The sequence below is a fragment of the Lygodium microphyllum genome, chromosome 14, assembly GCF_053477565.2.
Source record: "Lygodium microphyllum isolate KBCC chromosome 14, Lygodium_microphyllum_v1.1.10, whole genome shotgun sequence".
Taxonomy (NCBI): Eukaryota; Viridiplantae; Streptophyta; class Polypodiopsida; order Schizaeales; family Lygodiaceae; genus Lygodium; species Lygodium microphyllum.
The window spans coordinates 118,067,306-118,086,310 of NC_141148.1; the positions used below are offsets into that span (position 1 = coordinate 118,067,306).

Sequence of the window (19,005 nt, forward strand, 5' to 3'; positions counted from 1 at the left end):
GTGTACAAAATGCTCAACGATAGAGCGGTGAGTGTCAAAGTGTGATGTCCACCGAAGATGAATCCAGAGTGCCATAACCATCAGCCTCAGTGTGTCGAAGGGTGTAGAAGACTAAAACGCACATCACCAGAAACAGTAGGATGCCTAGCGACAATACAAGAGATGCACAATTGTTGGCAATGGCTGAAACTGCCAAACGCAACAAAAAAAGTATTGGATAGGATTGATGATGATTGTTTGGGGCCAAATGCAATAGTGGAAAAAGCGCCAAGCAATAGGTGGCAGCTAGAAGGGCAGTCACTAGGTGTTGGAGTAGCAGACAGAGTGGTGGTCGGACAGAGTGGTGGTAGCAATCACAAAGGTCGGACAGCCACGTGGAGGAAGGTTGATGGCGAAGATCTTTACGTGAATGCAAAAGACCTACATAAAAGGGATGAAGACTCAATGGGGTTAGCCTGTCTATTTATAGATGCGGATGGACCCTCCCAAATTAGGGTTTTACCAAAACTCTCTCGAACCACACACTTATTTTGTGTTTTTCTTTAAATAAGCATGTTTTGGGGTTGTCTAAGAGGCTAATCAGCATGGAATGCATTTCTTAGTTCAATATAGTTAGTATCAAATGTGGTAGGAAAAGGATTACATAAGGGTTCTACTTTAGGCTCATCACTTTGTCGTTGTTTTTACTTTGCAAGATACATGTATACCTCTCTCAACACCAATATCTTCCCTTTACTCCTCTAGTGCATAATCCATAGTTGTAGTACAAGCCAACTTTGTAGTGTCTTAGCTTTTCACTCCAGGGACGCCAACTTGAGAATGAGAAAATTTGAGATCTAGATGAGTGTCCAATAAAGATTCCTGCATATATGGCTCACAAGAAAAATTATCCTCCATAGTGGGAGAGATCATGGGTGTCTTCTTGTTCTCATTGCCTTGTCCTTGACTTCCTTAACATGCATCAAGCTTAGGTATTCCTACCACATTATAAACATCCACATCCTTACATTGTCGATTATCAACACATATTCTTCCAATACAAAAGGCATCATCCAAAGTACCCACATCTTCTTGTATACAAAATTGGATTTCAACTTTGCTTTCATCAACCACAAAAACATCATCAACTAAGTCCATAACCAACTCCACATGACCAAATTCAACATCACCACCACAATATGCAACACTCTACCACCATATCAAAAACCATCACCAAACTCACAAAAGATATCTCAACACCCTCTTTAGAAGACAACAAATTCAAATCACAATCATCATTAGCAAGAGAAACACCTGAAAATCTTGTTTTATGTCAGGAGGACACGAAATTTTGAGATGCTCTAATCTTGACGATAACATTTGATTCAGATATTAATCAAATGTGCAAGGTTGTTTAGCACATGTGATGCACATGGCAATTATTTCATGGTAAATAGGCCAAGGACCCCGAGGATGCAGTGGATGTCAAAGGCAAAAGTTGCTATAAGTTACGCCGCACAGGTACTTGGTGGTATCCGGTGCCAATTATTAGCCTAGGTCGTTCATTTGGCCATAAGTGTCAATTGGTGACACTAGAGAAGTGGTGTTTAATGGTACCTAACGCCAATCTGATGATCAAACATGGCACAGAGATACTCAAGAATGGAAGTTGCCTAGCTAACTTAATAATTGGCCAATTAGATTATTTTTCTAGGCATCGAAATAATTATTAGATTAATTTTCAATATTAAAGATTGAACATTAATATTTAATTATGGATAATGCTAGAAAAACCGTTTGAAAAAACTACCACTTGTCAAAAACCATTTGGAAAGACTGCCACTTGTCAAAAATGCCTATACAAGACTGAAAAACGTCTTTAGAGACTAGAGAGAGGTATTTTTAGTGCATTCAGCTTGCAAAAGAGAGAGAGGAGGCTGTCAATCTAATCTGTAGCCATTGGAGGACATTTTGAGGCAGCCAAAGCCAACAGCAGGTGATTGCATCTACAAGTTGTTGAGACAGGGCAACAACAATAAATGACTGATTTTCTTCCTCACCACTCTCTCTCATCTCCCAACCTTTCTAATGCCTTACTCCAAAGATGACAGCATTGAGATCACCAAAGGCTAAGAAATTTCAAATTTCTCTGCTATAAACCCTAACATGCAACAAAAATTAGAGTTTAGCAACAACTTCGAAAAGCATGCTAGAAATTGGAAGCTCCCATTGAAGTGTTCTCAATCAAATTCAAGTGAAGGGACCAACAAATCAATGAATTTGGGGCATTTTTTATCTCCATTAAAGCAGGTGAAGGTCAATTGACCCCTCTCACTATAGGAAGACATTCTTGTTGTAAATACTCAACTAAACACAATTTCAACACTAGAGCAAAGCTTTTGACCTTCAATCAAGTGCCTCGGGCCCTCTAAGTCAAAGGAGTTAATGGTACCCTAGCAATGGAACCATGAAACCAACCTTCCTTTTTATGACATGATTAATCAACAATTACAACAAGTAATTAATTACATAAAACTGAAATGCACCATTTACCACTTAATTTTGGATAATGGACAGCTAGTTGGCCCCAAAATTGGCACCCCTTGCGGTATTCCTTTAACTTGTTCAATCTGAATGAAATACATTGAGACTCCTTGAATATCCTTCACTCTCCAATTGTCTCTTACTGTCAAAAGTGATCAGCAAGCCTTCAAACCAATTTGCCCCCTGGTTTATTTGGGGATTGGCCTTCAATTGTGCTCCTTGGAGAAGAGAAAATCAATCCCAAATGTTTGTTGATTGAATGGCCACTTGAATCTCCTTAAATTGCCCCAATCTCAATGATTGAAACTCAATACTCTAGGCCTTAATTCTGAGAGCACCTCCTAAGGTGGTCATTAAACCCTAATTTCTAGGGTAGAGATTAGCCAAAATCTCCACCTCCAATGGCTAATTTTGTTGAAATTGCCAAGGAAGAATGGGGGCAGGCTAGAGGATGAGAAAGAATGCTGAGGTGAGAGAAAATACTGATTTTTGTCTCGAGAAATGGGAGAAAATCACCTGCTGCCCTGTTTAGACAGCCATGGAAGCTGTCACAAACTGCAAGAGCTCCCAAAACTGCTGTCATCTACATCCGTAGGGCCTTGGGCTGCAGTCACCTAGTCCAGAAGCCTTCCTTGATGGCTGCAAATGATCTTCAACAAAAGGTAACCTGATCACACAGCACCTCTCCAACTGGTGCACTACAAAATGACCCTCTCCCAACCTCTAAAAACGTTCATCTCACTTGCATGGGGAAGTTTTGTTAAATGGCAGCCTTTCAAAAACAATTTTTGGCATTATCCAGCTTTATTAAGTTAATTTTCAGAATGTTAATTCTAACAATTACTTTAGCAATTATTTATGGCTCAAAAAAATAATCTAACTAGCCAACAATTAAATTGGCTAGGCCAATTCATCACCCAAGTGATCTTGAGCACTCATTAGCCTAGAACGTGCTGCCACTGACACTTATGGCTAACTAATTATTCTAGGAAAATTTCTGACCAACAAACACGAAACAACTCGGAAGCGCTCACGCCCATCACGTCGCGAGCTCCCCCCGTCACGTCTGATCGCACCTGCCCAGGTCGTTTGCGCCGCCACGTCAACTGGCCTCCCCACGCCCCGACGGCTCGCGACTACCTGGCGCCCCGCCTATCCATCTGTCCCCCCCGCCCTGACAGTTCGCCCCCCCCCCCCCCCCCACAGACTCAGCCGCCTGTCTCCGCCTATACCCTGCCCACCCCCCGCCGCCTATCTCCAGTTCCTAGAGTACACTGCTAGCATTGGCAAACACGTACTAATGCAAAAGGATATGGATTAGGTGCCGTCATGTAGCAAGCACTAGACGGAGCACAGTATCGCGAAGCCTTTCCGACAGACATTCTGGCGCCGCCTATGGGATAGCTGGAGGCCAAGGAGGGTGTTATATTTCTTATGGCTGGTGGCACATGGAGGCTTGGGAGTGGGAAGTTGGCTTGCCCAAATGCAAAAGAAGGGAGGTTGTAAGCGTTGCACACAGCAGCCTATGGAAACTCCAAAGCACTGCCTTTGATTATGTGAGGAGGCGCAGCTCGTGTGGTGAGGAGCATGCCGCATCCTTCGTCGTATAGCACCCAACCTTGGATGTATCTCATGGGGTGCTTTCTGTTGGCAGGCAGTCAGCCAAGGCCGTCACCTTCTGTATGAGGCCGGGATGCAAGACACAATATTCATCATCGAGGCAAGGTCGTGCGCAGTGATCGAATTGAAGGCTCTACCCATCCACCAAGTATTAGAGCTCACAGCAGACAGCTCGAAGGTATGGGAGATCATAGGGAGTCTAACTGGATGGCATATCTAGAAGGCGCGGTGTCAGAAGGCTTTCGGCAAAGAGAGACTCTCAGTACAAGTGACCTTAGCAAAGCTCTGGACCTCCATCATCCACTCCCTCCGCGGCCGATGGGACCAGGTGCAGGGCGAGTCCAGGGCTCGTCAGGAGCTCCGTTGTCATTTCATGCGCACTTGGGACGGCCAGGACCGTGATGCAGGCAAGAAGCCCCGTTTGGCGACACACCCCCTCCCCCCCACCCTAGCTTCTTGCCCCCATCCCTCGCAGACCGCCTTGAGAGGCTTGTATACATAATGTAGTTGTAACTTTGCATCAGCTCCAGCTAGTCTGTCGAGCATGAGCACCCCATTGTAATCAATTTCTTTGAGTAATATAATCACCCACATTTTACTTGCAAAAAAAAGGCAAATTTCTGACACCAAGTACTACCTAGTACTAGTCCAATATAACTTGTTATAACTTTTGCCTTTTGGCACTCACTAATATTTCAAGGTTACACGTCCCACACTATGAAATAACTAACCTACACCATGTACAAGTCACATCTGCACATTTGATTAGTTCTTTAATCAAATGCTAAGCAAGGTAACAAAATTTTACGTCCTCGTGACAACTACACCCTTATGACTTACTACCATTGAGGTGGCTCTAATACACGATACCTAGCTAATGACACCTTGAACAAGTATAAGGTGAGACTTGTTGCCAAGGGATTTGCTCAAGGCATGGTTGGATTATTTAAAAACTTTTGCTTTGACAAACCATATGACTACTATTCGTGCTATCTTGGCTCTTGCAAACAACCATCACTGGCCCATTTATCACATGGACATAAAGTCTACATTCCTAAATGGTGTCTTACAGGAGGAGATTTATGTTGATCAGCATCCGGGCTTCCATGAGCTTGGAAAGGAGGACCATGTCTACTTTCATGAAGACTCCATTGCAAGCTTATGGGAGAGCCGCACTACCCATATTAAGCTATCTACAAAGGGACTTGATCTTACGGGATCATGTATGGAGAGGCAACCACTCTTGCAAGATGGAGTAACTCTAATTGGGTTGGAGATGTGAATACTCGACACTCCACTACAAGTTTTGCTTTCAACCTTGGATAAGGAGCTCTCTCTTGGAGCAACAAGAAGCATCCTACCATGGCTTTATCTTTGAGAAAGACTCAATATTGTGCCCTTTGCCTTACGGCATAGGAGGCAGTATGGCTTAGCTACATGTTGGCAAAGATTGGCTTTCCACAAACAAGACCTACCATAACCAAAGTGCTCTTGCTTTGGTAAAGATCCCAAAGTTTCTTGCCCATTCAAAACACATTGAGGTTCATTACTATTATGTTCAAGAGTAGATCGTAGAGTCCAAGGTAGCTATGATCTATTGTCCCACATAGGACAATGCAACAGATCTTTTCACAAAGCCTTTGCCTCACGCTTCTATGCTCCATCACATGAGATTGTTGGGTCTTCAAACACTCCCCAAGATCTAAGAGGGGATCTTAGTATTCCTATGCATTTCATGCTATTGGTCTCCTAGTGAGCTCCATCAGAGTGACAGACATTGGAGCTCTAATGGCCCATACATTTCAGTTTCCACCTTTGCATTTTAGCTTTCAATGCATTTACACTGCCAATCAATGATCCAATTCCTCTACATTTCCTTTTTGCAGCTCAAACATGCTCATGCTAGCAAGGGCTGCATGACCGGTGGCAACATTTATGACCAATCAACCTGGTGACTAGGCTGGTGGGGCCCTATTAGGGCTGGTTGGCCTATCTTCATGGTGGCTGCTATGAATAGCAGCCACCTCACTCATGTATGTCATATTCTTTGTGCAGCCCGCCATATTCTCTCCCCTATTCAGCCTACAATCTTTCATCAACCTAATCTGGGGCCTTGACTGATACCTTGGGCTGCGTGCAAGGACTGATCAGCCCATTGTGTATTCACCTTTCATTCTCAGATCACTACAATCCATTCCTTCTCTTCTCTATGTTCATTTAAGTCTCTCTCTTCCCTTCTCTCTCAATGTTTGTGTTTCTCATCCATTGTGCTCTCTTGTAGAAACTTGAACCATCTACTTCCAATAATAGCATCACTTTCACCCAATGAGATGATTATATCTTTGGCAAAAACAACCTTTTGAATGGGAAATGCAAGCCCTCTTGTCTTAGCCAAAATTGTTGACCTCAATAGACAATTTGTCACACCAAGACGTGAAAAACCTTGATAGTTTTTCTCACCTCACTCCCTCAAACATGTGCAAATTAAAGAGAGCAAAGAGAGAGAATTAGGGCTGGAAATTCATGTTTTCTTCTATGTAAGTTCAAGAAGAGAGAATGAAGGCTGCAACTCATGTCTTTATTTTATGTAATTTCCAAAAGCCAAAAGAACTCTGCAAGTCATAAGCAATGGGTTGCTCTAGAGAGCACCATAACATTGTCCTACAATAAGGCTATTTAAAACATAATCCCTTGAGACAGCATTTTTTTTATGTGAAACTATGAACCTGAAAATGAAAATTTTAAAGAACTGAGGAAAATGACCAATTCTAGCCATAGTGCACACTCTTCCCCCATTAGATTGCAATCATTTTTCAATGCATCAAATTTGGGTTTATAGACTTCAACAAGTCAAGGCAATTAGTTGCTTCTGTAATGTAGAAGAAATGTGATGCTGCTGCTGTAAGTATGGTAGCAATGTGATGGTACCACTAGTGATTCTTATTCGAAGTTTGGAATTGTTATTAAAGTTGAAGGTCTACTACTAAGTTGAAATTTATAACGAGCATATGCAACTAAATTGTATGATGGAGAAGAAATGATGATGGTCAACCCAATGGCTGCAAAAGGGGTGACACAACAAGTTCAAACCTTGTAAAAATATTCCTAGATCATTCATATATAATTGACCAAAGTTCTAAACATTAAAAATGGCTCTAGCATACCATTTTAATGGTCAAAAAATGTGACATTATTGTTGGCCAATCTTTTAGGTCCTTTACAAGTTTTGGCCATTTAAAGGCACACTCCCATTCACCAATTATTTATAGACTTCAACCAGTGAAGGCAATTAGTTGCTTCTTTGACATAGAAGCAATGTGATATTACTACTCTAAAATGGAGGCAATGTGATATTGGCAATGAGTTTGGTTCTAAGTTTAGAATTGGTACTGATTTCTAAAGTCCACAGTCTACTTCTAAGTTGGACTTTGTGCGACGAGCATATGCAACTAACTTGTGTGATGGAGAATGAATGATGATGGTCAGCCCCATAGCTACAAACAAGTAACACGATGAGTCAAATCCTTGTAAAAGAATGTTCCTAGATCATTGGTATATAATTGACCGAGGTTCTAAACATTATAAAATGGCTCTAGCAAACCATTTTAATGGTCAAAAAGTGTGATGTTATTGTTGGCCAACCTTTTAAGTAATTTACAAGGTTTTGGCCATTTAAAGTGTGGTTGGCCACTTAAAGCCACACCCCTAATTCATTGTAACTTGTTCTTGCTTTCTCTCTTGTCTCTTTTCTTGCAATGACTGGTCATTTGCAATCGAAACCCAGCCTTGTGCGCTATAGATAGCCCAATCTCTTAAAAGGCTAGTGCACCCAACCTATGGGCGTACAATGTACAACACAAGATATCAATTTAATTGTGAGCATTCTCTTTTTTGTACACAATCTTTTTTGTAAAGATTGGATCCAATGTCACATTTGGTATTAGAGCTTAAGACGAAGACCCATAAGTAAACAAAGACTAGACCCCTTGGCTCTTTTGAAGGACACATTGATCCATCTCATCTATCTATGTATCATAACATCCTTGAATGGGACAAGCATTGCACACCCAAACGAAAACAAAGATTACCAATATGATGTGCCAATTTACTGTGGAACAAGGGTGGTTCCATTAATGCCAATAAATCCAGAATTCGTAATAATTGTGATATGCTAAATATGTTTGAGATATTTGGGTCTACTTTGGGATCCAGATATATGTTACCGTTCCCATTAGTGGTTACACATGGCTATCATCAAGTCCAACAGGGAAATAGTGTCCGTCAATATTTGCAAATGTGTTAGTATAAACTCTCAATAAGCGGGACAATGAGGCAGTGTAATACTTTTCTCCCCAAATCCTACCACATAGGTTCACAGAAGCTTTACAAGCTTACTACAGACTCTGAATTGTTGGACTTTTGTGAGACAGTGATTAGATGGTTATGTTACCCAAAAGAAGTCTGAGAAATCTCAAAGGTCCACAATAGGGCTGGAGCACAAGGGTTTTGGGCCATAATGTACATGAAATGATTTCTTAAATTCAGGCATGTTGGTAATTTTTGCAAATAAGACGTTTAAAGGGAAAGGCGTAATAAGTCTCCGACAAAGCCCACAGATAGTGATCCATAAAATGATCTCAGGCAAGAGAACCGACAATTCATATTCCGATAACCATGAGTGACAATTTATCACTAGTGAATCACAACAAATTTAATGGTGCAACACACTCAATCTCCCCATATTACGACAAGTGCAATGGAATAAGACGATCATTTGCCCCCTTTTCGGATCTAGCAACTCACATCTTGAGAGGCTATTCACAGGTGTGGCGATCTCGACTCGGCGACCGAGAAGGGACGGAGCTCCGAGCAGCACGCACGCGAGCCTGATGAGCAGGGCCGCAGCCCAGCTCGCCCTCAGCAGCAGCCATCGCCCTCTCTTCATGGTTGCTGCTCGCGGAAGACACGATCCCTCGCTATTCGTGTTCTTTCAAACTTTGTTTTCTTCATTTGGATTTCCCATTGTGTGAGTTTTAACGAGCTTTAAGAGCTGCGCCACACCCAAGTCGATTGTGTGAAGTTAACGAGCTAATATCCGCAGTGCACCACACCCAAGTCCATTGACTTGGGCTCTGCGGCTCAACTATAGTGCATAATCTATCAACTTAAGAAACAACTAACTCTTTTCTAATTCTAAAGGTCATTGCTTTGTATCATCCAACTCATCATATATGTGTTCTAAGTCATGTAATAACTCTCTAGGCAACTAGCCCTTTCTTAGGTTTTGCAACCAACTCAATGAAAGTTCTTTAAGTAACCCGCCATGCATCTTCAATAAAGCTTTCTTCTTTAATTGCTTTCTTGGAATCATCCCATGCAGGCTCTTTAGCATATTTTCATTTATGTGTGGCTTGAGTTTATGCACTACAACTCGTACAGAGTATTGACTCGTTTGGTTTGTAGGTATCCCAAACAAATTCAATTTCTTTGCATACACCTTCTAGTAATTTGATACATTCCATCTATCAAACAACTTTATATGGCTTTCAAACAGCCTATAGTGCTTTTGTTGCAAGTGACTCATGCTTCGAGAAAGACTTGATGTTGTTGTTGTTATAGATATATCGTAAAAGTCTAAAGGAATTATCTCATATAATCAAATTAACCTATATTATCCCCAAAAATACTATAGAACTCTTCCTTTGGCCTTTCACATTGACTTCAGTAAATATATCATGGTATTTAACATATATGATTGAAAATCACAAAGACTCACGTAAAAAGAGATCATGGCATAGAGAGAAGGATTTTCTAGATCAAGATGGTATGAAAGAACATAAATCCAATATATGTAGGAAACCCAACTGTAGATTATGACTATGGTATTAAAGCTTGTGCTCAACCCGAATATAACATGCACATCAACACATAAACGAAGATCCAATGTTATGCCTCCCCAACTATATTTAGCCCATATGCATTCGAATGTCCATACATGAGTTCAGACAACAAGCAATGTGTTTGTGGCTCAAAAATAGTATTGTACATTCATGAGAACATTCTAGAACCTAGGCAACTTATATAGACATGAATAACCTTGTTCTAGGTAACAAAGTTACTCTTCTTTCAACATCAAACATCAAACTTGCATCCCATAACAACATGAACAATATATACTAAAACAGTCTTCAAAATCCCTTCAATCAGGATAGCCAAGAGTAATCTCTACACATTGAATAGGGAAATATATTCATGAACAGTAGTAGACTCCATAAACCCCCATTTCAAATTAGTCTTCAACAATAAGAATCTTCATGCAATAGTTCTCTACCACATAAAGGTTGCTTCTCCCTGATCTTCCCCTTGCTTGTTTAGCATAGCACTCTCTTGATCATGCACAAACAATCTAAAATTTTTAATTTTCTACTCAATGGTGTTTGTTCAGCTCATGATTCACGAATGGAAAATTTGGACATGTCCTTGCTCTTTATTCCCACTTTGGTGTTGTTCCAAATGATGTCTTAAGGTCCTCAAATAGTCTCCACTACTATTCTCTAAAGGCTCACAGCACATCTCTTTAGTCAGAGGTGTGAATTCAACTTAAACTTCATGAGAGATGATCGCTAATTGTATGCAGCTAGCATATGCATAGGCAAATCGAGTCCCATAGGCATACAATTTTATGTAGTCAGTATATACACAAACAAGGCCAGTCCCATAGGCATACAACTCGAATACTATCAATGATGATATTTCTTAGAGTTTTCAATCTCATTGGACTTTCATCCACATGACAATGTGCTCTAATACAATGCTCTCCACCTTCACCATACAATAACAATAAATAACCAAAAGTTGAGAACCCACAAGAGAGCAAGAGACGAGAGAGACAAAAGTGCACAACGAGGGAACAGATACAATCCCATCCCCCCAACCCCCAATTTAAAAAAAGAGCCTCCAATACATGAATGAGCACCTCTCAAATGCATCTGCATTGTATTGCTTTGGTTTTTGTGCTTTAAAAAATCATAAAAAGCATCCTTTTCCGTTTTTTGCTTTCCTTGCTTGAATGACTTGCTTTTGAAACAATTACTAAGACTTGAATGACTTTCTCTTACTAACAATTACTAGGATCCATCTAATTATTTCCAAAGCCTGAACTATATTTCTAACCTTAAAATAAAAATTGTCATACCATAAGGCCATAATATAAACGTTACAACAACAATGAATAATTATGTGCATACAAATATTAAGGGCATTGATGGCGATATGCAATGTGTATCTCCTACTTGGTAGTAGTGGGGTCCACAATAAGTTTAGAATCGTGTAGTTATGATAGCTTTACAGGGGTTACGACATGCCTAAGTAGCCCTCAAATTTGAAGGGCTACCCAACTTTTCATTTAGAAAGTCTTAGAGGACCTCTCCTTTTCTTTTTAAAGAGTTTGGGAGGGCATATAACTATCTTTCTAAAATTCTTACCTTTCTTTTGAAGGGTAATATATGTATCACCCTTCTCCAAAAGGGCAAAACCCCCTTTGAAGGGTGTTGCAACCTTCAAATTTTAGGCCTGGTTGAGCCTTAAAGAGCTCTTGGAAGATGAAAGCACAGAGTAAGGGGTGAAGGCATATTGGCAAGATGTAAAAGATATTGCGTCTATACTTGTAAAGCAATTAGGAAAAAGAGCAAGGATGCTTGTTGGTGTTATGCATTCATCTTCAAGCAAGGCAATTGAGCAAGTAGGTAAACGACTGATTTCTATAGCAACTCCAACGAAAGATGATGTGATGGATGACTTGGTAAAAGATATGCAAGATTTGCAGCTAAAACTTGCAAAATTGGAAGAAAAAGGGTAGTCTACAAGACCAAGGATTTAGACTTGTCAAGTCATTGTGTGCAAATGTATTTGGTGCAATAGTATAGAGCACGAAGGTAGAGATTGTGAGACATATAATGATGCTTTGGATAAAAATTTTGATGTTCTTTAAGGATGAAATTTTCATTCGTGAGAAATTGGAATGCCACTCAATCCAAACTTTGAAGAGGGTGGTATGATGAAACTTGTAGATGACATGGCTCTCAAAAATGCATATGCTATAGTTGGGGCCATACTCTTTGGCTTGGAGGTTGAGAAGGATCCGGGTTGCAACATTGTGCTTGGCAAGAAAGTGGAACTCTAGACATATGCAATGCATACTATAGAGTAAGGAAAGATTTGTAGAGATTAATTGAACAAGGCATATAATTGTGTTTGGAAAAAAAATGGGATGAGAGGCTCAACTTGATTAATTCTCTATTTATGCATGTCTGGCCAAAGCTAAGAATACTAAGGTTATTGTAGAGAAAAAGAGGAAGAGATGTTATAGAAATCTAGGGACATCAAAGAGGGTAGCAAAGGGAAGTGGTAGGTCTAAGTCTGATTAAGATCAACCTTCACCTCCTATCAGGTCTTTGCTTGACCATTCTATGGATGATGTATCAAAAGAAAAGGCTTAGGATCATGGTAAATCAAAAGGAAGTAGCCATTTTACAAATTGCAATCTAATATTGAGAATGCCACTAATTTCAAAAAGGTTCTGGAAGAGTAGATTTTGAATAATAAAGTGGAATTCACATTTGGTGAAAGTCTTAGTATTGCCAAGTAGAAATTTCATGGGGAGAGTATTGATATTATAAAGAGGATGTGGTAGTTTGTTGGGATCCAACGAATGCTATTGTTTAGGGAGAAGAAGAGCCAAGTTTGCAAGGCATACAAGCAATGCACAAAGATACAAGGAAACTAAAACTACAACTACTGATACGGGATTCTAAAACTACAACTATTGATATTGTAAATGAAATTTCCAATGCTAAAAAATAAGCCATTGATGTTGAAAATGTAGTTGTTTGAAGCCATACCTCAAGAGGATTATGTCAAGTGTATTACAATGAAGATAAGGCTACAAATGTTATACATAGAAGCCACTCTATGCAGAATCATTGGGCTAGAGCAACCCCACTACAACACTAGTAAATGTGGGAGATCTTAAGGTGCCTTGTATTACTTTGATTGATCATGGATTTGAATTTAATATTATATTCACGAGTCTTTATGAAAACAACAAATACCATTGGATATAAAGTGTGGATGGAGGATGTAGGCTACTAATAATGCCCATGGGGACTTGTATGTAGCATGTCCTAATGTGAAAGTTATCATTGGGGATGTTCAAGATAAACAACACTTCTTTGTACATGATTCTTCTTCATATCTTGTGAGACTTGGGTAGTTGCATATCACAACACTTCACATGGAAACTAAAGATTTGGATGATGGTTCTATCTATGCTAGAATTAGAAGTCATGATGGAAAGTGAGATGTGCAAATTTTTACTATTTGGTCAATCATTTAAGAAATTGTAATAGTTTGAGAGACTATCCTTTGCCTCCTAATGTTAAAGAATTCAGGGTTTGTCTTTAAACAATGGGTTTTTAGTGGATACCATTTGAAAACAAGACTATGATGGTGCAAGATAGAAAGGACTCAGGTCTCATATAACAGGTTAATGCACTTTTTCTATTATATTTGTTGCATTTTTAGCACGTAGTACAATATGTTTTCAAAATTCTGAAAGCATGCAAAGGGCTACGAAATAGTATATTCATGATACACACGAAACTATGAAGAGATATGGACTACTTGAAGCTGAAGAATGCATATCAAGGTCGCATGATGGGTTGTTCTATGCTAATACCATAGATAAACATTTAGCTATGCTAAATTCTAGGCTAAAAACTAAAAATAGTATGGTTCAAGTATGCTCCTTGAATATGTACCATGTGCTTGAAGAGTTTGTGAAATGAGAATAATACATGAATATACATGTATTCAAATAAAATTTTGGAGCCTTCTTCAACTTCCTATTCAAACATATGGTTTATGCTACCAGAAAAATGGAACATTGAGGTTTATGCAAGATATGTAGACATTAAAGAAAGTGATTGTCAAAAATGTAGAGGCATGTCTAATTGTGGATGAATTCGCAAAGGCTTTTGATAAGAGAGCTATTTACTCATTGGGTGATCTATATTTTGGATAGGATAAGTGTTCACTGGCTATAAAAGCACATATCTTATTACTATGAAAACATCATTGGGATTAGTGTAGATGCTCACTTTGCCATAAGGAGCAACAAATTTTGTTATTCATATGATGAATGCAATGAATAAGATTTTGTGGAATTATATATATCAGCTTATTCTAGACAACGTACTAAAAAAAGGGTGCGCTAAAGAGGATATAGATGAAGAATTGGATGAAAAGGGACGTAGGAGATTTGTTGCAAAGCACATAGCCGACTGTGAAAAGATACTAACTACATTATTGAAAGAGATGAATCTCACTTTTTCAGGACAAAAGTCACCTTTGGGCTAAATCGAGATCTTGACTGTGGGACACATGTGTGGTCCGTATGCACCTCCGGCAAAAGTGGATACTATTGAGAGGATAAATGAGACTTGTATGTCTGTTATAGAAGTACAATGATTTTTGGGAGCTTGTGTGTTTTATCTTGTCTAGATTCCACACTTAATGCATATTGCAAATGCCCTTTATTAGTCACTGAGAAAAGTGTAAAAATTTTAGTGAGATCGAATGTAGACAAAGGCAATGAGAAAGCTAAAAAGCATATTGCAGATGCCCTTTATCAGTTGTTGAGAAGTGTAAAATTTTCAATGAGATAGAATGCAGACAAAGGCAATGAGAAAGCTAAAAAGCTTGTTGTGGATGGCACCTACATTGAGAAAGGTTGATTATGCATGTGAAAGGCCCATCATTATTAATGTTGATACAAGTCCTGCAGGGATTCGTTGGGCCATTAAACAAGATGATGAAGAGAGAAACAAGTATATTGTAAGGTTTGGGGCTAAATTATTGAATGAATGGCAAAGAAGTTGTCCATAGGTGAAAAAGAGAATTGTGGGGAGTGGTTATAGCCTTAAAGTGTGATAAGGAATATTCTATTAGAGCTCTAGTTATTATAGAAATGAATTGCTTGTCGCTTCTTGGTATGATTACTAGTTGTTCCACTCCTTACATTGCTATGCTATGGTGGATTGCCTAGATTGAGTTGATGAATCCAAAGTTTCAACACATAGCAATCCAATGGTTGATATGTTTTCAAGAGCAATATATGGAAATGAAAAAGATATGATTGTAGATGATGAAGAGGTTGAAAGTGCACGGACAACATTCAACCATGTATGTTCTGTCTCTTTAGTTGAGACCTTTTCAGAGGAGTTGTATAAAGGGGAGTGGTTGTAGATTGGACAACACTTGAGCACTCTGACAAGAAGGGAAGGGCGAAAAATTTTGGAGTTCAAGAGGATTAGAAGAAAAGAATATGGTTATTTCTTGAAGAATGCTTTTCTATGGAAGCAGCCAAAGTAGAGAAGAGGTACCCCACTATGAGTAGTAAGAGACATAGATCATCAGTTTTGCAAATTATGAAGGAGTTTCACAAGAGGTTATGGGTTAGTCATTAAGGAGTTTGGGCCACATTTAAAAAGATAAAAGAGAGATATTGGTGGAATGATATGTGTAAGGATGTCTTGTAGTTTGTAGAGACTTGCACTCTTATTAGATTTATTCTTTTGTAAGACATCATGATGGTTTACATCCTACTTACCCATCCTACTTACCCACTCTCTATGCATTATAAGCGGGTCATGGAGTTAGTGACCATGCCAGTGGGTTTATGGTGGATAAGGTATATTGTACTTGCATAGGAGGATCTCACAAACAAAGCAAAAGGTCAAGCCTTGAGGACAAAGGCTATTAGTGTTGTATGCAAATTGTTGTTAGAAGATGTGATATGTTGATATGGATGCGTGGAAAATATCACAACTAATAAAGGAGAGCTATATGTAGACGAGGCTAAATATTTACTCTCTAGGATGGGAATTAAGCTTGCCCTCATATTAGTATATAATCTTGAAGGGAATGGGAAGAGTGAAGAGGATACCCACCAAAGCTTTTGTAGAGGCTCAAGCTCAACCGCCAAGACCCACGGACTGCTTATTGTTCAAGTGTTTCAAGTGAGCACTAATGGCTACCTCTCACATAGCCAACGTGATATCCCTCTCTATGAGTGTAGTGAGCTTACCTTGATGCCCGATTGAGTTGCCTCCTCTCTTAAGCACTTCGATAGCTTCACAATTCATGATGCAAGCTCAAGTATCCTCAAGCCTCTTCCTCCAAGCTCCATCCTCCATAGCCACACGCAAGACGAGAGAAGGGAAGAGAAGAAGAGAAGAGAGGAGAAGGAGGAGGGCTTCTCCCCCAAGATTCCTCACCCTCACACACTCACTCCCTCACTCACTCACACTCCCTCCCTCAAGCACTCACAAGCAAGCAAGAGAAGAGAAGAAGAGAAGAAGAAGAGTACACTTTGCCACACACCAAAGAATGAGCTCTCATTCACTTTTTGAACTTTCTATACAAAACCCTAAATCCCTTTTGGGCGGTCATCCCCTTATCCCCTTTTTCTCACATGACCGGCCATGGCCTAGGCCATTTTCCCATTATTCTCCTTTCTTTCTAACTTGGTCCTACTGCCCATTCATCGTTACAAATTGCACAAGAGGGAGCCTAGCACTCTTTTATAGAGGTTTTGGCTGTGCCTTTATATTTAAAGGTGCACCTTCTTGCTTGTGACTTCCATGGTTGCATCTTCTACTCCTGGTGGGCCCACTCTCTTGTATGGTGCCTTTTCCTTTTTTCCACCTTGCGCTTTTCCTCTTGATGCCTTGTTGGCACTACTGGGTGGTGAGTCGGACGGTGTTGTGGGAGTAGCTAGGTGGCTTTTTGAGTTTGTATGCAAGTCAAGTTGGAAGGTGTGTTGGAGAGATTTATGGAGTTGGAAGGCCCTTGAGTTGGATATGAGCCTTGGTGTTGGAGGGATTTATGGACATGTTGGAGGGATTTATGGAATTGAAAGGCCCTTGCATTGGATATGATCCCTAGTCGTGGAGGGATTTATGGACCTGTTGGAGGGATTTATGTAACTGAAAGGCCCTGGTGCTAGAGGGATTTATGGACTTGAAAGGCCCTTGAGTTTGGAATGAGCCCTGGTGCTGGAGGGATTTATGGACTTGAAAGGCCCTTGAGTTTGGAATGAGCCCTGGTGCTGGAGGGATTTATGAACTTGTAATTGAAGATAAAGTTGGACAATCCCTTTGTGGAGAGAGGCTAATGGGCGGATCCATCTTAAAAATTGAATATGGTGTTAGATGGATCCGTCTCTTGGCCCTTCGTGATTGTCTTTTCTTGCGTTGTTCCAAATGAGCTTCTTCATTCACTTTTTGATTGGGACTGCCTCAGTGTGCCCCTACTTTGTTTCGTCTGCATGGTGACATTGTCGCATAAGATGGGGAGTGCGTTGCATGGATGATGGGGTCTCCTGAGTTGGTGGTTGGAGCCTTTGTTTGTACCTGAAAAGAAAAGAAGGCGCACTACCTGGGGGTGTGCTTCGTTGTTGTGTGGTGCATTGTGCTCATGCTAGTGGGACTGGGAGCAAGCCTAGGTGTTGTCCCTCACTTGAGGACTTAGTTTGGGCATGAGGGAGATGCGGTGCGTGTAGCTTAGGGTGACAGGTATGACCATAGACGAGTATTACCTCTGTAGATGTGTCATGTCCTTGATGTGCCCTAAGTGTGAAGTGGAGAATCAAAATGAGGGTAGGGGGTTAGGGATGGAGTCGGCCGACTGAAGCCATTGGACATACCTAACTTGAGGACCCCTAGGTGTAGTGAATATCTTTTTCTTTTTCTTTTTATTTTTCCTTTTTTAAAATATAATAATTATAAAGTTACATAGTCATGACAGAAGTTTAATCTTCATCATCGGAGTGAGGTGGAGAAGGGCGCTTAATGGATTTGTTAAAAAACTGGCAGCTTTGGAGATACCCCTTGAGGTTTATGCGGACCTGAAGGGTGGTGGTGGAGAGGAATGGATGATTGCAACAGGTGAAGTGGATATCATTCATGTCCTCTAGAAAGGCTAAGTAAAATAAAGATAATAGAGCATCCTGCATCATTAGTCGGGCCATCGCGCAACTATCTATAGCGTTAGGATCAAAATGGAGTACTGGGAGGCCACGCTCCTATGGGGTGGGGTCTTGCCTAATGAATATCCTAAGTAGTCTAAGGTAATTACAAGTAGTAATGAAGGCGGGGTCAAGGCATGAAGAGAATTCACTAGTGAATTGGATTAGAATATCATACAAGTTCTCTGATGTGAAGATGAGGGCCTCTTCATATGTAGTACAATGAGGATTATAGATTATAGGGAAGTCATAGCGGTCATGGACACTGGAGTCAAAATCCACTCCCACCCTTCGAGGGTAATGCAAGACAGTCAAAGAATTTCATGTGACTTACATCTAGCTTATAGCCATACAACTTCTCAAATGGTGTCATCTCATGAATACCTACAATGGGAGTTCGATTCAAGATATACATGGCTGTCATAATAGCCTCATCCCAATAATAGAGTGACATCTTCTTCTCATTCTTCATGGCACGAGCAACTTCCATCAATACCCTATTCTTATGTTTAGCCACTCCATTATGCTATGGAGTAGAGCTGTAGGTAAGCTGCCTATGTATGCCATTTTTAGCCAGAAAATTGTCAAACTCATTTGACACATACTCCCCACCACTGTCTGATCTCAAGCAAGAGATATAGCAGTCAAATTCCTTTTCAACTTGCTTTTTAAATGGCTGAAAAATAGCAAACACCTCATCCTTTGTCTGCAGAATATACACCCAATTATAGCGACTGTAATCATCAATGAATGTCACATAGTACTTCGAGCCTCCC

At 40.1% G+C, this 19,005-nt stretch overlaps 1 protein-coding gene across 4 annotated transcripts in view; it reads right to left on the reverse strand.

Annotated features, from left to right (window-relative positions):
• LOC148026031 (uncharacterized) overlaps window positions 1–9,271 on the reverse strand; it is a 51,204-nt gene extending 41,933 nt beyond the window's left edge. For 2 of the 4 annotated variants that reach the window (XM_087693277.1, XM_087693271.1), the window contains exon 1: window positions 8,947–9,083. Coding sequence is in view for 1 of the 4 variants with exons in the window: in XM_087693272.1 (XP_087549398.1) it covers window positions 8,947–9,088 (142 nt within the window). In the remaining 3 variants the exon portion in view is untranslated. Of the gene's footprint in view, window positions 1–8,946 lie in introns of all 4 variants that reach the window. The other 2 variants (XM_087693272.1, XM_087693274.1) reach the window with 2 other exon arrangements.
• Window positions 9,272–19,005: the final 9,734 nt, after the last annotated feature.